General features: G+C 40.7%; 1 protein-coding gene across 4 annotated transcripts in view; it reads right to left on the bottom strand.

Moving 5' to 3' along the window:
• ESR1 (estrogen receptor 1) overlaps positions 1–25,284 on the bottom strand; it is a 448,172-nt gene that overhangs the window by 286,134 nt on the left and 136,754 nt on the right. For 2 of the 4 annotated variants that reach the window (XM_017887610.1, XM_017887613.1), the window contains one exon: positions 11,257–11,778. In XM_017887610.1, the coding sequence (XP_017743099.1) occupies positions 11,257–11,708 (452 nt within the window). In that variant the 5' untranslated portion in view covers positions 11,709–11,778. Of the gene's footprint in view, positions 1–11,256; positions 11,779–25,284 lie in introns of those variants that run through there. The other 2 variants (XM_017887614.1, XM_017887612.1) reach the window with 1 other exon arrangement.

Raw genomic sequence — 25,284 nt, 5'->3', positions numbered from 1 at the left:
TGTAGAATCAGTGGGAACCCTCAGCTTGTTTTCCTGCCACTAGACAGTCCCATTTGGGGGTGATGGGACACAATGACAGATCATCAGGAATTAGATTCTCATAAGGAGAACCCGGATCCCTCACGTGTGCAGTTCACAATAGGGTTCGCATTCCTATGAAAATCTAACGCTACCGCTGATCTGACAGGAGGTGGAGCTCAGGCAGTAATGAAAGCAACGGGGAGCAGCTGTAAATACAGATGAAACTTCACTTGCATGCCCACTGCTCACCTCCTGCTGTGCAGCCCAGTTCCTAACAGGCCCCAAACCAGTACCAGTCCACGGTCCAGAGGTTGAGGACCACTGCTCTATACATTAATAATCTATTCCATAGACAGGGGAGACAACTCTATTTACAACTAAAATGAAAGGAATTCTCTGGTGATTACAACAAAAGTACCGGGAAAAGGTGCTATATGTACACAATGCACACTGAACAAACGCCAGGTGGAAAATTCACCTGATAGGGATAGCATTTGAGCTGAACCTTGACTTCTGGGTAGAATCAGCCTAACAGAGATGGAACAACAAGAAATAAGGGTACATGGTACAGATGAAGATCACTATGAAGAACAGAAGTAGGAACATGCCATTTAAACATGGCTCTTTCAACAAGAGCTTCTTGGAGTAATAGCAGGAGATTGACTGGAATCAAAGTACAAGGGCTTGATTGCCATACTATGGAATATGCATGTTTTCTCTGACTAGCCTGAGGTCTTTTACACAGGGGAAGAACCAGATAAGGTATATATATATATCTGTGTGTGTGTGTGTGTATACACACACTTCAGGTAGTACACTCTAGTAGCTTACGATTAATTACAGTTTGAAAGCTCAAAAGCTGAAAAACCAGTGAGGAACTCCTAACAGTGATAATAGAAAACTGACCCTGTGTAGAGAAAGGTGAGAATGACATGACAGACATAACGAGAGAAAACTTCTCATCAGTGTTTCTAAGACGTCCTAGAAAATGACCGGTACTGCACTGTTGTCAACCACAGTCATTCAATATAAGAACTCTAGCAACAGAATGTTTCTACAAGTTACTTGATAACTTTGCTAGCTATTCCCTTATATCAAACACAGACTTCTTAGAAAAGGGTTGGACTCTTGATAGAAAAGCAACATTGGTTTCATTGATCACAATTGCTGAGCATCAAAAACAAAGAACCAAGACTCAGAGAGCCCTGGGCCAGGGGTTGATAATCCCTCATTATGTGGAGCCCAGAACCTGATAGTCAAGTAATGTGGGCACTAGAGGAGACCCATGTTCACTTCTCACCCAAACACTTGCATTTATACATATTTCTGAGATTTCAGAGACTTGCTTTCAGCTGCTTATTCTGAGTTCACATGAGGAAATGAGCAGGCTTGAGGACTGAGGACCAGACAACCATGGGCTTCTATACCAAGCTGGAGTGCCTGAATGCCACTTCCCTCATCCATAAATTCATCTTCTACAATGCAAAATTGGACTGGGGAAGCATTAAAAACTGCAATCTATTTGTGGAAAGGATTTTGCAAATACATCAGAGGGAGGACACGAGGAGAGCTTTAGTTGAGTCCTCCTCCACATTTAAGACTGGTTCAAGGATTCAAACTTATAGAACTTTCAAACCATGCAACTGGAAATTTTATGCAATCAATAACTGTACTGATATTTGGGATTTTATAGTTGTATCAACAATGCTAGAGGTTATGTGTACCACTAACAGCCTGAATTGGTGGCAACTCTCTGATGAACCACAAGGAAAAAGAACCCTATGGAGGGAAGATATGAGGGCTTAAATTACCTTCAGTTATCTAAACACTTAACAAAAATCGAATTATGCAGGCTAACTGGCACAGGTGTGCATTTGTGTCCACGTTTTAGATTGCTTCCTAATTTTATCTTCATATCTGGTATCAAAAATCTGCATCTTCATACTCTTCAATCTACCTTCTTTGTATTTATTCCATATCAAATGCAACAACCAGTCTTGAAACTTCTTTTGGAAAGCTGAGGAGTAGATTGAAAGCTACTGTGTTGGTTCTCCTCAGCACTCCTTTTACCCTCTGCTTCTGAAATCCAAGAGGCCCAAGGAAATGAAGACTTGGAAATCGAGCAGACTTGGGTTTGAATAGTGCTTCTCACGGTTAGAACACAGCAAAACCTTGAGGCACATCACTAGTCTCACTTCCCTCCATGTCTCCATCCTGAAGACTCAGATGGAAACATCCTCCGTCTAATGTCATAGGAAGAGTAAATGATCTACCACCTAGAGATGTGCTGAGAAAATGCAAATCAGTGAGAAAAGCCCCAAAAGTTCTTTTGTTTGTTGTTTTTCTTAACTACTGACTCAAGCTTCAACCCAGAGCAATCGTCAGAACTGCTGAAATACGTCCTGGGTCTCGGCAGTTTTTTAATCATCTGGGCGATTCTGAAGTCATCTTTGATTTGGATGTTCCAACCAAGGTGAAAAAGATATCCTTGTAGATGCTCCCTAAGTACAAGCTTCCAACTCTTTCTTTTTCCCAGTTCCCGTTCTTCCAAATCACAGAAAAATTCCCTCCTTGCCCTCTGTACATCACAGCTTCTCCGTAAGCTGCTTACCTCAGCTTCAACTACTTCCCTCTCTGGGATTGCTTCCATCCACAATACTTAATGCCCTTCACTCTTTTTATTGATTGATTAATTTTTACTGATTTGGAGTCTTTGTTTTTTTTTGTAGAGATAGGGTCTCACTGTGTTGCCCAGGCTGGTCTGGAACTCCTGGGCTCAAGCAATCCTCCCTTCAGCTCCTCAAAGTGCTGGGATTACAGGCATGAGCAGCTGCACGCAGCCAAATTTGAAGTCTTTTTTACAGTTGTTTTGTTTTGTTTTTCTAGCACAGTACCTGGCATGTAATAAGCACTTCAAGAAATACTAGCTTCCTGCTTCCTTTTGGTTGCAGAAGTTTAACTTCTAATCACAATAGGGTATTAAAGTTAGTCACTTGAAGGCAAAATAAACAAATATAGGGACATTCCAGACTCATAGAAAATTCCCATACTCACCTTCTTCAGGGTATAGTTCTCAATTCCCTTCTGAAGCAGTAATAAAAAATAATGACTTGCTATGTGCCAGGAATGTTATAAGCCCTAGACATCTATGAATTTGTTTAATCCTCACATCATCCAAACAATGTAGCATTTACAGATGAGGAAACTGAGGCACACAGTTAAGCAATTTGCCAGCAATGACAACTACACAGGAGTCATGCCAGAATAGAAATGTAGCTGCTGGCTCCCAGACCTGTGCTTTCATCACTCTATTATATAGAATCAATTCTCATTATTCATGGTACTCATATTCTGTAAAGTCACCTCAAACACTGAATGAGCAAATACCGAACCACTGCATTGAGGGGAAAACAGGGTAGGTTCCTGGCAGCCCATGGTCACAGCATTTTTGCCAACTCATTAATACATAACCTTGTTTTATATGTTTTTCTGTTCAAAACACTTCATTTAATATATACTGTTGATTCTGTATCATTGAACTCATGGCCAACAGCATTGTAACTCATGCCTGAGCAAAGCTTATCAAACACGTATTTTCTCTTAAGACACGTCAGAGCCTTGTTGCACTTAGAATCCCTAGACAGTACTTCAGGACTATGTTTAGGGGCCATTTTAAACAGCAAAATCATCAACCGGAATTATGAAAATGCAAAAATCATGACGCTAAGTAGATTGCAAAAGGGACACTTGTTTATAGTCTGGGAGCTGCAAGAAGTCAGCCTTGCTCAGCCTCAGCTGGGAACGTATACGTCAGATAACTCAAATTTTTTTGCCATTCCACACATGTCTGCAAAGGACTGAGAAAGCACCATGAGTATTGACTCGAAGGTTACAAATAAAATGTCAGTAAGTCAGCGAATTTGCAAATACAGAATCCATGAATAATGAGGGCCGACTGTACTTGGAATGCTGTGTGGAGTCCTTTTTCTACTTTTGTTCCTGAGAAAGAGAGATTCACAGACTTCCCACATTCTTCCAGTGGCATCTAAGGATCCCTTCCTAAATGGCCTTTCTCCCAGCCAATAGACTGAAGCAAACCATGTCCCCGATGCTTCCTGCCCACCACCATCCATTCATTCAACCAACAGCTTCTCCCGGCTTTCACGTGGCATGCACTTCGCTAAGAGCTTGAGGGAAATACAGCAATGTAGAAGACATGGTATCTGTTTGGACCAGCGCTCAGGGATTCCTCCTATTAGAAATCAAAGAGGCTTCCGAAATCCCTACAATTTTTTTCCCTGTAACTAAAGAAAATAGCTTCTCGATGTAACTAAATTATATCTCATACACAAATTGGAATGTATGCCCTTTCACTCTGAATTGCTTGAAATATTCCAGGAGAAATAAATACAACTATGTGTAAGATCTTCCAAAAAAGCAGAAGTCAAAGTCACCAGAAAGAACCTTTAAAATCAACTATGTTTCTGACAATGTTACTTTTGAAACTGTTATCCTCCCCAAGCAAAATCACCTTTGAAAACTACCTTTGTAATGTAAGAAAGATTAATCATGAATGCACTGAATGTTCAGAAATGAGTGTTTTTGTTGATGAAGTGGGAAATTACAGTTAGCAAAAATGCCTTGTATATGTTCACATGGATCTAAAATCCTGACACCAAGTATACTGGGAGACAACAGTCAAGACTACACTGTTAGTTTACACATGCAGGAGATTCTCATGTTAGAATCAATCTCACCCATTCAAGCTATAAGACTTCCCAGCTGCTAGGTGCAATGCTGTTGCATGACTGCTGGGAATACAAAATCACACTTTATATAGTCTAAGCCCTCAGCGAATGACTCAATTTGGAATAAGGTAGCCAAATGAATGAATGAACAAACTTTCAAAGAAATTCTACTAATTGAAAATTTCTTCTTTATGTTGTTGAAGTTTCTATCCTCAGAGACAAGAAAAACATCACTTTCCAAAACTTTTAATCTAGTTAATACCACTCTGAGTTATTAAGGCATATTCTTATACTGGCTGAGGTAGGAACTCTGTTTAGCCCTGTTCCAGATTTCATTAAAATAACAGATGAGACAGGTCATAAAGAAATAAACCAGAAAAGGTGAAAGAAAAATATCTGAGAATACACAGATGGAACAACTAAAACAGAAAAGAAAAAAGAAAGCTTAATAGGGTAAAAGAGGCCAAAAACTCTTTAAAGGGAGTTTAAACTTCTATGTATTAGAAAATAAAGCAAATGAAACAAGAAAATATGAGAATGGACTCAAAATTCTAAAAGACCTGCAGAAGAAAGAGGAAGTACGCCAATGCAAAGACGACTATTTCTAACATCATTTAATTGCAGGAAACTAAAAGAGAATATTGTCTTTTGCTTTCAGAGCCATAAAAGAAATCCCAAGCCGCCCAACAAGTCAAGGAGCCAAGAAAACTGCCCAGGAAGTAGTGCCAGGTATGCACAAGTTGGCTGCTAGGGCCCCTAACTTGCCACTGTTTAGGAACAGGCAGAATGAGCCCGGGATGGAAGGATGGAAGATGGAACTGGAAGCAAGGAGGGTGGACCTTAGGGCCAGGCCAGTTCTACGGCTTCTGAGCTGGAGATGAGAATCTGAGTGATAAAACTGCAGAGGTCTTCCATTCCTCCTGGGGTTGACAACATTTGGGGAGCTCTCAAAAATAACCCACCTGAGCTTTTCAAGCGCTCGTTTGGAAACGTCTAGTTCTGAACATTACTTAACAGATTTTGTTAACTTTAAGTGAACTTTGAAAATTTTCCCAAGTGTAACTCAAAGGATCTCCAAAAAATAGAACATTACCAAACAAAGAAGTCTACTATCTTATTAAAGATGACACATTTATTTAAAGCGGATGTTATAAGAACAAACTAATTTGTCCCTCTAAATAGTTCAGAGGAGAGACAAAAAAATTTCAGTCTTGCTTGGAATTTTGGGTTCTTTTAAAGTTTTTTGTAGCAATTATAGGTACTTAATAAGTTTATAATATTGTAATATTATTGATAATATCAGTATTAAAATTTTCAGACTATCAAATTAGAATTATACAACAATGAGCCAAGTAGATTTAAGGGATTGGATTTCTGTATAGGATGAACATCTCCAGGGTTCATAGGAGGCATCCAGAAATACTACCTACCCAAACTGAGATGAAAACTTCATTTCCATCATCATCGTCATCATCAAAATCATGGATCATTACCACTACCATATCACTTACAAGTGGGTTGTAAGAAAGTCATACTCTTTCTTATTTGCCCATGTTTCTTGAAATTATTACTTTATTAAACTACATAAAATTTCGTCAGTTGAGACCAGAATAGTTGTCTTTCTATGCTTCCTATTTTAATAGGGTCTAAAATACACACATAATTTAAAACATTGTTGATTAATGCAAAACTTTCTTCAGAGTCCCTCATGATATTATCCAAGGCAGAGAACTGAGCAATTATGGTTTCTTCCTTCATAAGATTAAGGATATTATAAAGGTGCTTCCCATAACCTCCAGCCCACTTAAGTCCTGGGATTTCAGAGATCAATATGAGGATATTTTAGAGACGAAGAAGGAAACAGCTCAGACATACTTTTTTTTTTTAAAGTGACATTACACGTCAAGTCATTGGCAGAGTTTAAAATGTAAAACCCCTCAATAACTTTGATGAACTGCCTCCTTTCCATCAAATCCTTACACTTTCGCTTTGGCTGGTTTGCATTCAAGTGGCTATATTTTTTGGATTAATATAGCATCTTTCTCTGGAGTAGGCATTTGGTTCGAAACAATTGTAGCCACTCTGTTTTCCTTTTTTTTAGATAAGCAAACTGAGACAGAATTAAACCAAAAGACTAATTTGCTCCTCTCCATTCAAAGTTGTCTGGAAAAGAAAGAAACGCATTTAGCACGCTGCTCTCTCTACTGGGTACTTCTAAAGTTACATTAAAAATAATAATGAAGTCACAGGGAGGGGTTAAGATGTATTAATTTCATGCTGAGTATTGATTTTAGAAAAATATAATTAAAATTCTTATATTTCCTTATGTAAAATTGTTTACACATAATCAGGGTTTTGACATTTTAAAATATATCTGAAAATAAATGTTCTTTATGATAACCCAGTAAGCCAGGCTGCAGAAAATGTTGCAGATGGTGATAAAGATTTTACTTAAATTTGACTTTCACAGGAAAAGATTTCACATAATCATCATTCTATATTTATAACAAAATTACTGACCACTTAAATCTGTTTTTTCCTTGCTTTTTAGCCTGTGAAAGCACCAAAACAAATATTAACATGTGAGTAAAATAATAAAAACACCTAATGTTTGTTTAGTTTCTGTACCACTTTAACCTATACAATCTCACTTAACAAAGTTACTATTGTCTCACCATTAATGGTAAGTCTGGCATCTTTTCTAGTTTTTCCTGATATCTATGGTTCCTCCCCTTGGCAGTTTCTTACACCTGTCTTGCATATCCTTAAAACTATAAGAAACCAAAATTCTCAAACCTGAGAATTTTCCCAAATTATGAATGTCATAGCCTAAATATATTCACAAAAGTAAATAACAACTATAGCCAGGGATCCAAATTAAATGAGTGTGAGAAAGAAGATTAGAATAAGTGGCAATTATCCTTCAGGAGCTTTCTTCCAAACAGGTACAAGCCACATGGAGGAGGTGAAAATGAAATGGAGATTGAAGATGTGAATCCGTTTTCATCCGAAAATACGCTCATTCACGAGGGAATATGTAACTCTTTGGACTATTCTTAGACCAGCACAAAGTGTCAGGTAATCAGTAACAATTTAAATTAATAAAAAAGTAAGATCAGAAAGGAAGGGGGCTGAAATGTTATCTAAGTAAAAGGAAAAATGTATCGGAAACTTGAAAGTTAGTCACTTAAATCTCACTTTGGAGATCAGTCTCTATTCAAACTTGAGAAAGAGTTTTAAATGATCACCAGTGGACAAATGAGTTGCCCAAAATATGCAGATGGCCAGGATACAAATTAGCAGGGCATTGATTTTGATGCAAAAGGTTTATACATTTGCCAAGTTTTTTGGAGAAGTGAGTGATGTCTAACTTTTAAGAATACTGAGCAATAAAACTGAAATAAGCATGCAGCATTAAATTCCTAATTTGAACTTTAAAAAGGATAGTTGATATAATTAAGCTTCATCTTTAGTTTTATTCAAAGTTCCTAAGTTGTTTGAAATCTAAAAAGGAACCCAGGATAAGATGACTCCCCGTTTCCTTCATCATGAAATTTTGAGTAACATCTTGCAAAATCTCAGCTTGCCAAGTAACAAATTTATATTAATAACAATTTGCTGGGACATGTGACAATCTTTCTCACATTATTATGTGCCCAGAGAAATTTTATCTAATACATTTCTTCACACATAGATGTGGCTGCATATTATGGAAGAAATGGAAGAAAGTAACCATAGCATCTCAATGCTAAATGATGTGACCTTCACATAAATTCTCTGAACATCCAGTGGGACACTCATGAGGACAGTCCACACGACAGCACCATTCTATAACAGAAAAGTTAAGAATCAGACAGTAAAACTTAGCCTAACTGACTAAAGACACCAACCTAATTTATAAGGGGAAAATGAAGACAATCAAAATAGCATTTTGATTTGTATAGGTAAAAACAACCAGCCACTTGTCTGAATTTTTTGTTTTCTACTGAACATATAATATTTGAGGCCATTAGCTTTCTAATTTTTTTCTTTGAGTTCAATCCACAGTAAGAAATACATTTTACATCACAATCAGCACCCAGAAGCATGTATAATTAAAACAGATTTTCAGGAAACAACACTTACCCTTACTAAATGCCATGCACTCTGATATTTTCTATTATATTCCTTTCTGTTTTATTCCTTTTAAAAAATATTCTAGACTCACTAAACTGATTTCACGACCTTCTGGGTCACAACAAGCAGTTTGAAAACACTGCTTTCAGCCCTAAAACCTTTTGAGAACTACTTAAGAAACTTAAAGTTTCCTAAAAGAGTCCAATCAATCCTATACGCCAGAGTTATTTAAGCAGAAAAACTGAGAGGGCAAAAATACTAAATAAGCATCTGTCCATATGAAGAACCTTGCAAAGATGCTTCTTTTCCTTGCTGGATAATAAGAGGCAGAATTCTAAATAAAAGAGGAAAGATAATCCGGGAAATAAAACACAGGAGAAATCATTCTAAAACTGAATTTCCAAACAGAGTCCCATTTGTGCAAGATTTTTTTTTTTAATTTTTAAGTTCTTTGTATCTTTTTTTATTATTCTAAGAGTATTTGAATATCATTTAATGCAAAAAGTGTAAGATAGGGTACATTACACTGATACTACCTATCCCTGGGATGATGAACAATTTTGAATAAGATGCGATCCCCTCTGTATTTGACCAGGTTCACTTTGTAATTATTAGCAAGGCAGTAAATAATCTACCAAGGAGCAGTCTCATTAGTGCCCATTGAAATTCAGTGGCATTAATTTGCAATAAAAGAACTGAAAATTAAATAGGAAAAAAATGGTTTCTGGAGTCCATCATAAGGTTATGGAATTCACATCATACCAATGCCTTCCTTCACATCAAGGAGTTTTTAATGTTGTGTGGAATTAGACTTAATTGCTGTATTTTGTTCTTCCATTTAAAAAAAAAAAGTGGGCAGAAGAAATTCTTTTTCTCTGTTTTAACCCTAAATTAAAACAAGTAAAATTAATTTGAAATATGCCAACTTTTAAAAGTTTTGTTCATTGTTTGTCTTTTAAGTAAAGACAGCTTGGACCTACGTGGCTATGGGATGCTGTAAATTTCTCTAAGGCGGCTGAAGATGCATGCTGGATACCCCCAGAATCTGCCCTTCTGTATATCCTCTGGGGCCAAACTGCACCTTATTCCCTTCCTTCTGCTATAAATGTCTCTGGAAACAGAATACTTAACAGAAACTGGTCCACGGCTTACAAGGCAGAAAGATAATGGAGACGCCAGTCCAGATGCCAGTGTACAGTTAGGAAATGCCTAATTCAGCACCCAGCCATGTGGCGCCCTGAAGCTCCCAAACCCAGTCCAGAGTACACCTGTCCTGTGGCCACCTAGGCAGGTGTTCACCAGAAACGCCCACCTAATCCCTCTGCAGGCCCATCAGGAAAAAAAAAAACAAAACAAAAGAAAAAAAAAAAAAAAGGAGAAACTGGGCAAGGGAAAATGGGAGGAAAGGGAGAGGGAGAAAGAATAAATCTTGTCGGAAAAAAAATAAAAATGAGGACACACAACTTTCACCATTGAAGTCACGAAGTGGTCTCCTGTGTCCTGGACCGGCCGCGCTTGTTCCACAGTGGCTGCGAGGCGCAGACCCCGGCGGACCCGCACGCCACTCCGGGGCATTCTCCCCGGGTAGGACAGGCTCGTCACTGGGCTGGCGGGAGATTATTTTTAAGCACTCGTGCTTCCATATGGCTTGTTTTAAACTCGCGGGACACCTACAAATTTCCGGCTGTCAGAAGTCACATGCCAGCAATCCGCTCCAGCGCGGACTCAGCCAGCTAACTCCGAAATCAGACCCATTCAACTCCCAATCGCTCACTAAAGCCTCAGGACGTGGGGTGGGGAGGAGGGGAAAGGGGGTGATAGGAATCGCTTCCCAGAAAGTCATCATCATAGCCGACATATTTCCAATCAAATAATCTAGATGAAAGGAAATTTGGGGAGCACATTAAACAAAAACATTGAAAGGATAAATAAAATTCTGCCAAGCTCCGCTAACTCCAAACACCCCAACTTTAAATGCCAAGAGCGGGACCTTCCCAAGTGACTCAAAGCGCCTCGTGTTTATTTGCCTGGAGGTGTTTTCCCCCGCAAATAACTGCTGCTTTGTCTGGTTTTCCAACGTGTGTTTAGTTAGGAAGCCCCGGGCTTTCGGGTCTGCCTCTCGCACGGACGGTAAGTGGGTGGGGAGCACGTTTTTCTCAGCTGCCAGGCGAGAGAACTTGACTCTGAACGCAACGCGGGCTGCACGCAGAACCCCCGGGCTGGGCCGCGCGCACCGGGCTCCCTGCGCGCACCCTCGGGTCGCGCGTCCCGCGGCTCCCGCGGCTCCCTCGGCTCCCCTCCCTCCCTTTCTCCCTCCCTCCCTCTCGCCGGGCGCGGCGGCCACCCCGACGGGCGGCGCGGGCGCGGGTACCTGTAGAATGCCGGCGGGCCGGCCTCGCGCACCGTGTAGCCGCTGGGCTCGTTCTCCAGGTAATAGGGCACCTGCTGGCCGTGGGGCTGCAGGAAAGGCGACAGCTGCGGCGGCGGGTGCAGCAGCATCAGCGGGCTCGGAGACACGCTGTTGAGTGGGGGGAAACCCCCCAGGCCGTTGGAGCCGAACGCCGCAGCCTCAGACCCGGGGCCGTACGGGAGGCCCGTCTGGCCGTAGACCTGCGCGTTGGCGGCGGCCGCGGCGTTGAACTCGTAGGCGGCGCCCTCGGGGTAGTTGTACACGGCGGGCTTGCTACTGTCCACGTACACCTCGCCCAGGGGCCGCTCCAGGGGGATCTTGAGCTGCGGACGGTTCAGGGGCTCCAGCTCGTTCCCTTGGATCTGATGCAGTAGGGCCATCCCGGATGCTTTGGTGTGGAGGGTCATGGTCATGGTCCGTGGCCGTGGGCAGGGCGCAGACCGTGTCCCCGCAGGGCAGAAGGCTCAGAAGCCGGCGGGCCACCTGGAAAAAGAGCACAGCCCGAGGTTAGAGGCGACGCAGCGCATGTCCCGCCGAGACGCGAGCTCTGGCCCCGGCCCTGACCCGGGAGCCTGCGGGTCCGGTGAAGCCGGGCGACCCGACGGGAGCAAGTGCAGTCCCGGGACGAACACCCTCCGCCAACTCCCGGGCTCCCGGGCCTCCAACTTTAAGTACTGGTCTCCCGAGCTCATATGCATTACAAAGGTGCTGGAGGAAGGCCAGGGACTGTTGCCTTGCCCTGACATTGGCTTAAACATCACTCCAGGCACAACTCGATTTGGAGCGATCCCAAAGAGCAGCTTCCCTGAACTTTACTTTACTTGTCGTCGCTGCTGGATAGAGGCTGAGTTTCACGGCCAGGGGGCGGGGGCGCACGAGGATCTGCTAAAGGTGGCCCAGGGAAGACCGGGCTTAAAATAAACGCGAAAGACGAATCCAGGGGCCGGCTTTCTCTGATGTGCTGCCTTATGTGCCCCGTGCCAGACTCCAATATATCTCTGTTTGTCTCTCTTTCTGTTTGATTCCCCCTCCTCGTTGGCTAGAAATACGTAGTGTGTACATAGGATGACCCTGGGGAGGACTACACTGTAACCGAGACAGGACAGATAGAATGGGGTGTGTGGTTGCATACGCAGCCAGCCACAGACAGCTATATTTAGCAGCTGGGGGAACTGACAGGGGGCATCTGAGGGGAAGGGGGGCGGAGATTCAGGGTATACATATAGGAAGAGCTGCATTTTGCCATCAGGAGAATGCAACCTGCCAGGACCTCAGTTTCTTCCTCTGCAAAAGGCTCCCAAAGTGGACCCTTCCACAACCTTCTGATATTCTCTCAGCTGGACTTGTGTGTTTATGTTGGACCACAGTACTGTACTTGGTCCCATTAGGAATTCTCATGTGAAGGATGATTCAGAAAAACCTTTGGTTAGGGCGCACATGGGTGTTCATGCCTTCCACAGGTTAGTTATGCAACCAAAACTTCAGAAAACTGAATATAAAATGTGACCTTTTCATACCAAACATAACCTCAGGTCATGAACCAAACTTTGGCAATTACGTGACATTGTCGGTCTGGTTCAGCTAACAGATTTTTAAAATGCATTTCTGCATGTCTATTCTTTAGTCCTACAACTCGATCTTCTCGGTTCACTTGGGCTAGGATATGCAGAATCAAATATCCAGATGAAAAACAAATAGAAAAAAGTTTTTAATTGAATTAAAAGTTAAGCAGGCACACACACATACACACACACACACACACACACATATATACATATTAAGGAGACAAAAACAGGAAGTATATCATGCATCTATAATCTTGGAGAGTTTATACTTTTTAATAAACTTCCTTTGCTGCAGCCTAATAGACTCTGGTACAACTATCAATACTTTGTTTTAATTGCTATCCCAAACACCCAACAGAGTACCTGACAAAGTGTTCATGGTATATCTAAATGCCAAGCTTACTGTTACTAATAGTTACATTTTTGAATATTTTATATCAAGTATACATTTTATCTAATTCCTACAAAAACAGACCATTGTCGGACAATATGCAGATTAGCTGATTTAATATGAAGCCAAAATCGAGTTTAGCATTAATGACTATAGATTGTCAGCAAATAAAGGGTTAAAAACACATTAGGTACATCACAGATATTTCCCTTTATGGCCAGCAATCATTACTTTCCAAAGCAATTTTTTACAGATGATTTAGTTTCCATAAATCACACTTTCAATTTTCAAACGCCTTTTAAAACACATGCAAAAAGCACTTCATAGGGCTCTTAAAAAATCTGAACCTGCCAAATTATATGCAAATGGCACAAAGAATCCTACAAGTCATGAAAGAAAAAGGAGACACACACATACCCCCATGGAGAACAGCAATCCTCATCTCCCTGCTAGGATACAGACACTAGCCAGAAAGGTAAGTTGCTTTCTCAAAATGCTAAAGCTACAGAGAGAGAAATCAAAACAAGCCTACCCTGCTGGATCAAGAACGTCTTTCCAGAAATGTTCCATGGGCTTGTAGAAGTCAAGGGCTGAGACAGTGAGAAGGAAGGAAGGAATGTGCTCGCATGTGCGAGTGGCTCAGTGTGTGAACTAGGCAGAGAGCGTGTGTGGATGTGTTTGTGCGTGGAATGGCAGGGATTCGGGAAGCAGCCAGTAGGCAGGGCACTTGGCAGCCCCTCCCGGCAGACACGCAGCTGGGCTACTGCACAGCGCTGGATGAATGGCAGTGGGGAGTGAGGGGAGACTTGCTGTCTGCTCACAGGGAGCAGCGTGGCACAGCCAGAGAAAGCTGTACTGGGGAGGAGAAACTCCAGCCCCTTTGCCCCTTACCCTTGGAGGCTGGAAAGTACCCTATGCTTTCCGCTGCCACCCCAAGCAAGAGGAAAAACAGGCTTGCTGTGAATCATACTCTTACGGCTAAAATAGAATGCCAGTCAAAAGTGTATGGATATCAAGTTTACAAAATAGGACATGGGTGGTTTTTCTGAAAGAATATAATTTAACAATAAAAGCCTTCTGGGATACATGTGGATCAAATGCCTTACTGGCCCTAGACCCCAGTCTCTGAATAGAGGCATTGCCATGCCTCCGATTGCACCAGGAAACCAGACTTTGGAATAAATGTTTTGGCATTCTAGGGATGTGTTTCCAGCTGAAATGTAATACTCCTCCACTTCGTTAACCAAACCCACAAACCTTTCCACGAATAGCTCAGTTGACTGCTTTCTGTAAACATGTGAAAAATACATATTATTAAAAGCCTAGGATATGAACATAAGATAAAGGTAGATACCTTTGTTTTAAACTGATTTTAGGCTTTCAAGTTGCACTGACAGTGATCGGGAAAGAGGTCTCTCATTTCCCAGTGGAGTTCACATGGATCCACCTCTTGACCACTTTCTCAACTTTTCTCTTGGCCATAGTACTAACATGCAATAATGAGGTGCTCCTAGAGTGCCCACGCTCAGGGTCCCAGGACACATGACACCCAACGGAGCCTCTGTTGCCAGACATTAGTCACCACCTTGGATATTAAATGACTCTAATCACAATGCCAGGAGTGGCCGGTCTCTGGCCCTGGGACACTATGCAGTTACTGAGAGATTTATGAGTAGCTCTTGAGACCAGTACAAAGAAAGAAGTAGAAAGTCATAAAAATGTTAATGATGCCAGATTCAAATATATATCTCGGTGCTTTGAAAGACCCCCAATATTGCAGTGTTGGAGCACAGAAGAGCTCTCTCCATAGTCAGTATTGAAAATAAATATTGGATATAAATAAATATTGAAAAGAAAGATTGTTACCCTTTGTTGGTGACAGTGGTCCCTCCTGTAGGTCAACAATGGCCACCCGTGTTCTAGACTAGTCAAAAAAAAAAAAAAAAAAAAAAACCAAGAGCATTCAGGGAGGGAGGAGAGAGGAAGAGGGGAAAGGAGAAAAAAAGGAAAGGAGATCTGCAATTGTTCACTATTGACATAGGAAGAATAAGAAAGTTGGCTGTCTCCTCACAGGCTTTGATTGTTCAGAGATTTACAATCAAAGTTAGTCCAAGAAGTTCAATAAAGTCAGTTTTCTTTCCAGCATTCTCTTCAAAACTCATCTTGGTGAGCCTTGTCCCTGAGCTTGGTGAGCTTGGTGGGAAAGTATACTGTGCTACACCGACTTTTCTCTCATGCCTTTGGCAAAAACTTCACTCTTGGGTTCCCAGCTCTCTTTGCTTCCCTCCCCAACCTCTCTTGCTGGACACACACACTCCAGCCATGACTTACTGGTTCTCCCAGGTGAAGAAGGATAGAGATTGCTCTGGCTCCGCCATTGAATATATCTTCAGCCCAACTTTTCCAGCAGTCTGCTGGGCATTGCTGGTTTGTTCAAATAGGAGTCACCATTCTCAAACATGGTGTTCCTCTCAACTTCCCTCTGTCTGTGCCCAGCATTATTGTCTCTCCAGTCACCCAGATTAAAATCTCACTGTCTTCTTCGAGGGCTGATTTTCCCTTGCCTTCCACACCTAATCAAGAGGCAGTTCCTGGGCCTTCTAGCTTTACAATCTCTCTTTTTCCATTTCATTTCTGCCACTCCGTTTGAGACCTATTACCTTACCTGTCCTAAGAGCCTCCTAAGGATCTCTCTGCCCTTTCCTCCCAGACTTCATTCTAAACCCTGTGACCAGTTTACTTTCTTGGACTTTTTTACTGCTTCAGGATCCATCTTGACATGACCCAGCTTTGCCTTTAACCCAAATCATAGCCTCCCCCATGAGTTCAGGGCTTCCTCTCCGCCCGTAATGATCCTTCCTAGTCCATCTCCTCCGACTGCAACCTATGCTTCAGCCAAGCAAAATTTTAATGCTCAAAGAACTCAGAGCTTTTCTTTCCTTCTACCTTGAATCCCCACTTTCTTGGCTTGTCAGGGGAAAGCATGCCTCTTACAATAGGTCCAGCCCAAATGCTACCACATTCATTATTCCTTCCTTTAGTCTCTATTCAAAGAAAATTTCCTCTCCTCAGAATTCTAGTGGTAGTTATCATGCATTTATCACATTCTTCCTGAATTAGAGTTATTTATCTGGTTTTTATCCCTTCACCCTGCTCATAAGCTCCTTGAGGACAAGGTCTGGCTAGAATTATTTGGGAATTATGAGCACCCAGCCCTGTCCCTGGCCATGTTAGGTCATCAAATGTTGGTTAATTTATTGATATAGATACTTAAAAGGACAACATAATATTATAGGTGTCTGGATTACTATCTCTAAAAGTTAACTTTCCATGTGACATTCTACCATTTTTTTTTTTTTTTGTCATCCAGGCTGGAGTGCACTGGTGCAATCTCGGCTCACTGCAACCTCTGCCTCCCGGGTTCAAGCGATTCTCCTGCCTCTGCCTCCCGAAGTAGCTGGGATTACAGGTGTCTGCCACCACGCCGAGCTAATTTTTTTGTATGTTTAGTTGAGACGGAATTTCACCATGTTGACCAGGCCGATCTTGAACTCCTGACCTCAGGTGATCCACCTGCCTCAGCCTCCCAAAGTGCTGGGATTATAGGCATGTACCATCGCGCCCGGCCCATTCCACCATTTTCAAAACTGTTTTTGATGGAAGATTATCTTTGTATCTTTATGCTGACTGAGGTCATAAAGTCAAAATTCAAATTCGTACAATCTCGAGGCTTAAGTCTGCAATTTTTGGCAGCATGATTCACAAGAGAGCTCTGAATTTTTAGTTCATAAGCAGATAATACTATGACCAAACATAGCTTCTTCTCTAGCTCCTTTAAAAGCTTTTTACATTTACAAGAACATTATTCCTCCAAAAGAAACATGAAAGAAAATAAATGTGGAACTATCTCCATAATAGCTTATACTACTAGAAATGGTTCCTTCACTCTGAGACATGAAGGTTTGGCTGTGTTCAAACTTACTATTGTACTGATTATAAATGCTCTGTTTGGAAGCTTATTTTTGAGCATTTATCTGATACCATCAATTTTCCTCTAATGTGGAAAAATAACGAAGAATTTCCCTTTAAGTTTCTGCTCATTTTCACAAATAGTTTGGTCACTTATTTTAAGGGTTTTTGATTAGTTCCTAGACTTCTTTCACCTGACGTTGAGTTTTTGTTTTTTGAGGCAAAATTTATATACAATGAAATACACGTATCTAAAGCATACCATTTGATGAATGTGACAGACGGATATGTCCATGTAACATCTATCCCAATGAAAGTATAGAGTATTTCCATCACCCCAGAAATTTCCCTTTGTGTCCCATTCCAATAAACTCCCAACCCCTATAGGCAACCATTGTCTGGAGTTCTATGATCTCTTACAAACTGAAGTGCATATACTGCATTTCCTACCAATGGCACAGCCAGCAAGGTGCTGGGCATGCAGGTTACTGGGCATCAAAGGACGGAGCTATCCTCTTCTCAGTCAGACTCCTCTTGCTGCAATGGGACCCTCAAGGCCACAGAATTGTCCTAACACTCTACTCATGAATCTTTTTAAGTATAATAACTTTTAACAGGATCAGGTTTTACCCAAGTCTGCAAGGGTACACGTTAACAAGAAGCCAAGTGGAATCAGTATTCTTTAACATGTTTTGAAACAGCCTTTTCTTTCCCACTATCTCTCCAAGGAAAAAAAAGCATGATTTGTGACCAAGAGTCAAGCCAAAGACCCTGACTCTCACAAAGCCTGTGATCTCAGATCCCATTTCCTGGCTTCCCACCCAGGGCTTGATGAAGACAGTTTGAATTTTTTGGTTGTCAGGCAGCAAGACTGTTCTTGATTATAAGTCAATGAATGATTTGGAGTTAACTTGCAAGCTTAATAGAATTTAGTTAACTTTTATCTTACATTTTCTGGGAAAATTTCTTTTTAACAATATTTTAGGATCTTTTTATATAATGTACCTATGTTGCATGTAATAGAAGACAATTTAGAAAGTACTTTCACTGTAAGTGCCATGAGTGATACAAGAATTCCAATTATTCCAATTATTGTTACATTGTGTCCCTCTCCTTCCCTTTATCTGTTGTTTACTTGAGGAATTTCATTGCCAGCTTAGAGTATTATTTCTCTATGAAGAGCAATATCTAGATTGTGCCTAAATTCACTTAGATTCCGATAGTCCTATCTAATGTTAAGAAGGGCCTTTACACACACACACGCACGCACACACACACACACACACAACATAATCAACCAAGAACCATCCCCAATTTCAGAGCCAGCCTAGCCAAATGATTTAAAAAAAAAAAAAGAGAGAGAGAGAGAGAAAGGAGGTTTGAGCAGTTTAGCATTTTCATCCTTTTCAGCCTTTTCAGCTCTTTCTTCCAATTTTGTGACCACAGCACCCTCCCATTCTCCCTAAGCACCCAGGACTTCCATGCTTGCAAGAGCTCCTCCCTTCTCCCAACCTGCTCAATGACAATCACACTGTGGAGGGAGGAATGCATTCATAAGCATGCCAATGAATGACTCATTCATTCAATTTACTCAAAAAAAATATTGATTAGCTGTATTTACCAGGACCATTCCTAAGTGTCGAGAACTGTTTTGGTCAGCTCAGGCTACTATAGCAAAACACCATAGACTGGGTGACTTAAACAACAGTGATTTATTTTCTCAGTGTGGGGTGGTAATGTAAGATAAAAGTTAACTAAATTCTATTAAGCTTGCAAGGTGGGCCCTGGAGGGGGCAGAAGGAGGAGGACAGAAAGAGAGAGAGCGCTTCTTATAAGGCCACAGTCCTATCAGTGTAGGGTCCCACCCTTATAACCTCGTTTAACCGTAATTACCTCCCAAAGACCCTATCTCCAGATACAGTCACATTGAGGGTTAGGGCTTCTATATGTGAATTTGGGTGGGTCGGGGGGCATAATCTGGTCAACAGCAGGCATCTCAAAATAAACAAAACAAAAACCTCTGCCCCCAGAGAGCTGACTTCTAGGGGTTTAGTGTTTAGTCCTATTACAATGGCCCTTCCTGCTCAGGCTCTTCTGAGAGCCCCTCTTCCTCTTCCTCCTCTCAGGTGTGAGTGCCCCAGGATTCAGCCCCTAGACCCTGCTCCCTCCTCTGCATACCTTCTCCTGGATGATCACAACCACTCCTTATGTTTTTACTTTCATATATACATTGAAAACTTCAAAACAGAAATCTCCATCCAACCTTTCTTTCCTGACTATGAAGTCCACATTTCCAGGTACCTGTTAGACATTTTACTTACATGTTCATTCATTCAATAAATATTTATTAAGCTCCTACTATGTACTAGCTATCTGAAGCTCAACTTTTCCAAAAGTAACTCAAGAGCCAAAGAACTTGAATTATTATCCTGCTTTATCAAGAGTCCCCACCCTCCCCAACAGGTGCCATACTCCTCCCATACTGGATTTCTTTTAAGTTCCTCAGTCCCTCTGGACTCTCTCTGGGTCTAAATGTTCATGTATGTAAGTTACTCTACCTGAAATCTTCCTCCCATTCCTTTTCATCTGACACATGCCTACTCATGCTTCAAGTCTCCCTTGAGACATCACAGCCACCAGGAAACCTTCCTTGATCTCCTGTTGAGTGCTCATGTCTCCCTAAACATCCCATTGTACTACTTATCACGCCATTGGATTTCCTATTTGTCTCTCTGCTTCCCGAAGTTGGCCTGTAAATTCAAAAAGGACACACAAGGACTGTGCTTTCCAAAGACACTAGTCCAATGTGAGCACAATCCCTGATGTATAGTTTTAGTTGGCCCCCAACAATACTATTTGAACAACAAACTTGTAAATTCCTTCCAGACATCATCTCTGCATTAACTGACTTCCTCAATGATTGACCTCAAAAGAAGTAACTATAATAACTGAAATTTAGAACCAGAGCTTGGAGTACAATCAGGGAGCAGATTCATATTTTCTAGAACAACTCACATTCGTTTCACGTAATAGACCATTAGAATGCATGTTTCTTTGTAAGTTGTTGAGTCCAAACTCTTCATTGCACTTATAAAGAAACTGGGGCCCTGAACAACACGGGAGACTTGCTGAAGGTCATGCAGCTTGAGGAAATGGACTAGAATCCGTGTCTCCAAACTTGGAGTGCCTCCTTCTTTCTATCCCACCCTCAGCCTCTCTGGGTAGATGCTGCATTCTTCTGACTTGGAGGAAGTCAGATGGGCCTTGCTCAGCCTAAATAAAATTAAGGGACAAATTGGTGGCTCAATGAACTATTCTTAGAGTCTCAAAAATGCCTAAATCTTTGGAAACTACAACAAGACTGCCTCCACAGTACCCAAATCACTGATAAAGAAATGGGAAGAGTTTGAGATCGTAAGTTAAAAACATTGAAACAACTGTGTTCAGAGACATAATTTGTCTTTTGAACATGAAGAAATGAGTAATCTACCTTCCATTCATTACTCCTTAGAAGAGAGTTCATTTAGGTCTCAGGCTTATGTCTGTATAATTTGAACTGAACATTCTAGCTAAAGAAAAAATTTAAACCCTTCCTGTATCTGCTAAATTGTACAAACCTGCAAATATAATAATACCTTTAACAACAACAACAAAAAACCCTACTTGTTTTATTTTATTTGATATAGTTCAATTTCCAAAAGAATCTAATTTGAAAGATATTGAAGCTATCATACTCATCGGGGAAACTATTTTGTGATCAAAAAGTGCTAGCCTTCCTAAAAATCAGCCTTTTAAAAGAATTGGAAAGATTATTGGGAATAATATAAACATTCAAAGATGCAAAAGAATTTAGTGTAAAACTTTTGGTTGACAACTGAATAAAGACGTCACTTTTACTGACACTCGCCAGTAGGTTTTTGTACCTTAAATCCAAAAGGAAACAGTAAGTCCACAAATTCTTATACCAAATTCTAATAAATGGCTAATGGCACAAATTGTAAATTTGTTCCCTTTTCTCACCCTGTCCTTCTCCATTTCCTGTCCTAAATTCACATCTACTTCCTTATCATACTGTCAAACTCATCTCTTCACTGAGGGCTTTCCAAGCCAGCTCTACCCAACCTCTATTCAACATGGGTCACTTAATGAGACCCAAAATTCTAATCGAAACTCACAGCAGAAAAAAAACACCTGACCAATCAATGTGTTCTCCCTTACATATGTGTCCTCAACTCTCTCAGCCTCCCTTTCCAACAGGCTCAGTCACTGACACTCCTTCCTCAACACAACCTTCTCAGGCCTCGCTTTCGGCAGTGTACCCAGAGTTCAAATGTACAACTGTCCCATCCGCTGAATCCTCATCTCATCAAAATGCCAGCTTGCTCAAGGACTTAATTTGAGTCTGCAGTTTATAGGAATGCTTCGGATTAATTTCCACTCCCACCTCATATGTAGGTATTTGAATTTTTAAAATGGAAATTATATTAAACTAAGAAAATCCCTACTTAGAGAACTGACAAAATACAAAAAAGAAAACGTAGGACCTGGGAGGACATAGCACCATGCAAAGCATATTCTGCTCCTTTCTTTCTCAAGAGGCATGAAAATTCAAAACAAGAATGAGCTGTATCAAACCATCCCTTGTTAGCGCCTGGAATGCCTAAGTAAGCTGCTCTTCACATCCCTCCTCCCCTCTTCAGGGTTCATCATTGCTCTTATGTAAGCAATTAATCATATGTAATACACAAGCACAAGCAATGCCTGAAGGTAGACTTATGGATGTCATGGAATATATTCAATAGCAGTCAAATCAGATAGGCTAATGATTTTCCCAAAGGAAAAATGAGGAGAGAGTATTCCAAATACCAAAAATTCACTCTCTTGCTACTTGCAATGCTAGAGATAGAAAAATAAGTCATTTCTAAGTCCTAGTGTAAAATACCCAAAAGTTTAAGTCTAACAGTCCCATTTCCATTGGCTTTTCTTTCATGCAAAACGTGATCTTTGACCCCTTCTGGCATGCTGGTTTAGCTTTCTCAAAATGGACATAAGAACGACTGAACTAAATATAACTCTTGCTCAATCAGTCTGGACATGCTTATTCTTGGAAATAAATGCTACATTCATTCAAACAAATGTTTTCCAATCAGCCCAGATTCATCCTCCACTATGTGCTTAACAGATTTTTCCCACCTCTGCCCATGAGACTCGGTTACTTTTTTGGGTAATCTAGCACTAAGTAGTCAGTAACACTTGTAACCCCAGTGATGTGCTCTTCACTTTGTTGAAAGGAATTTCAGTAGAAACTCTGAACTATAACCTCATGAGTCCTAGCCTATGCTCCCTTCAGATCTCACTCACAATGACTGTAGTAGCATTGCGTATACTCTTGAGAGCTTTGTAGTGGATCACCCCAACGTATAGATTGGGAGGAAGGTGGTTGGCGAAGGGAACCAGATTGGCTTGACCTCTTTCGGAGCTAGGTTGATGGTGAAGATGATTTCTGTTCACTCCAAACTACTGCTACATGAACATAATCATCAGTTCTGGAGACTTTTCATTTAGACTGGTTTGACAACCACCAGTTTTAAAAAGGGAAATAATATTAAACATCCTTTCTAGTTTCGATTAGAATTTTGGGTCTCATTAAGTGACCCATGTTGAATAGAGGTTGGGTAGAGCTGGCTTGGAAAGCCCTCAGTGAAGAGATGAGTTTGACAGTATGATAAGGAAGTAGATGTGAATTTAGGACAGGAAATGGAGAAGGACAGGGTGAGAAAAGGGAACAAATTTACAATTTGTGCCATTAGCCATTTATTAGAATTTGGTATAAGAATTTGTGGACTTACTGTTTCCTTTTGGATTTAAGGTACAAAAACCTACTGGCGAGTGTCAGTAAAAGTGATGTCTTTATTCAGTTGTCAACCAAAAGTTTTACACTAAATTCTTTTGCATCTTTGAATGTTTATATTATTCCCAATAATCTTTCCAATTCTTTTAAAAGGCTGATTTTTAGGAAGGCTAGCACTTTTTGATCACAAAATAGTTTCCCCGATGAGTATGATAGCTTCAATATCTTTCAAATTAGATTCTTTTGGAAATTGAACTATATCAAATAAAATAAAACAAGTAGGGTTTTTTGTTGTTGTTGTTAAAGGTATTATTATATTTGCAGGTTTGTACAATTTAGCAGATACAGGAAGGGTTTAAATTTTTTCTTTAGCTAGAATGTTCAGTTCAAATTATACAGACATAAGCCTGAGACCTAAATGAACTCTCTTCTAAGGAGTAATGAATGGAAGGTAGATTACTCATTTCTTCATGTTCAAAAGACAAATTATGTCTCTGAACACAGTTGTTTCAATGTTTTTAACTTACGATCTCAAACTCTTCCCATTTCTTTATCAGTGATTTGGGTACTGTGGAGGCAGTCTTGTTGTAGTTTCCAAAGATTTAGGCATTTTTGAGACTCTAAGAATAGTTCATTGAGCCACCAATTTGTCCCTTAATTTTATTTAGGCTGAGCAAGGCCCATCTGACTTCTTCCAAGTCAGAAGAATGCAGCATCTACCCAGAGAGGCTGAGGGTGGGATAGAAAGAAGGAGGCACTCCAAGTTTGGAGACACGGATTCTAGTCCATTTCCTCAAGCTGCATGACCTTCAGCAAGTCTCCCGTGTTGTTCAGGGCCCCAGTTTCTTTATAAGTGCAATGAAGAGTTTGGACTCAACAACTTATAAAGAAACATGCATTCTAATGGTCTATTACGTGAAACGAATGTGAGTTGTTCTAGAAAATATGAATCTGCTCCCTGATTGTACTCCAAGCTCTGGTTCTAAATTTCAGTTATTATAGTTACTTCTTTTGAGGTCAATCATTGAGGAAGTCAGTTAATGCAGAGATGATGTCTGGAAGGAATTTACAAGTTTGTTGTTCAAATAGTATTGTTGGGGGCCAACTAAAACTATACATCAGGGATTGTGCTCACATTGGACTAGTGTCTTTGGAAAGCACAGTCCTTGTGTGTCCTTTTTGAATTTACAGGCCAACTTCGGGAAGCAGAGAGACAAATAGGAAATCCAATGGCGTGATAAGTAGTACAATGGGAATGTTTAGGGAGACATGAGCACTCAACAGGAGATCAAGGAAGGTTTCCTGGTGGCTGTGATGTCTCAAGGGAGACTTGAAGCATGAGTAGGCATGTGTCAGATGAAAAGGAATGGGAGGAAGATTTCAGGTAGAGTAACTTACATACATGAACATTTAGACCCAGAGAGAGTCCAGAGGGACTGAGGAACTTAAAAGAAATCCAGTATGGGAGGAGTATGGCACCTGTTGGGGAGGGTGGGGACTCTTGATAAAGCAGGATAATAATCTGTCTTCTGAGAGATGCCCTCACCGGAAGCATAAGGTATTTGGTTGGTGCACAAGTAATTGTGGTTTTGGTCATTAAAACTAATGGCAAAACCATTACTTTTAAGATTACTTTTAATGGCAAAAACCACAATTACTAATAAATCCTGATGGCTGTTAACTGAACATCTATCAAGTGTTTTGCAGATGTCATTTCATTTTAAAATTTTATTTTGTTTACTTTTGATATATAATGCAGTTGGTGCTTTAAACTTGAAAAGATATTTTCAAAGCCATAGTGGGAAAATCTTTCACCTCTGCCTGCAACCCACCAATTTTCCCTCTCTGGAGACAACTGAGGTCACCAGTCTTTAAATTTCCTTCTAGAGATATTCTACACATATTGAAGAAAACACACACACACATTCTTCCACACCCCCTTTTTAAAAGACCCAGATAGTAACATGCACCTTATTTGTGCCACGTTTTTTGTTTTCATTAGCAATATATCTTGGATATCTTTCTATTTCACTACATAAATATCTTCCTCATTTTTGATGACTACATAGTATTCCATGACACAGAGGAATTCTAGTTTATTTTACCAGTTCCTCATTAATGGCAATTAGGTGTGTTCCTAATCTTTTACGATTATCAACAATGCTACAATTAGTGAATTTGTACATAAGTCAATTTACACGTGAGTAAATATG

This window comes from Rhinopithecus bieti, unplaced genomic scaffold, assembly GCF_001698545.2.
Source record: "Rhinopithecus bieti isolate Rb0 unplaced genomic scaffold, ASM169854v2 scaffold_16097, whole genome shotgun sequence".
NCBI lineage: Eukaryota > Metazoa > Chordata > Mammalia > Primates > Cercopithecidae > Rhinopithecus > Rhinopithecus bieti.
The sequence above is the reverse complement of the archived record's forward strand: the minus strand, read 5'-3'. Positions and strand labels throughout refer to the sequence as shown.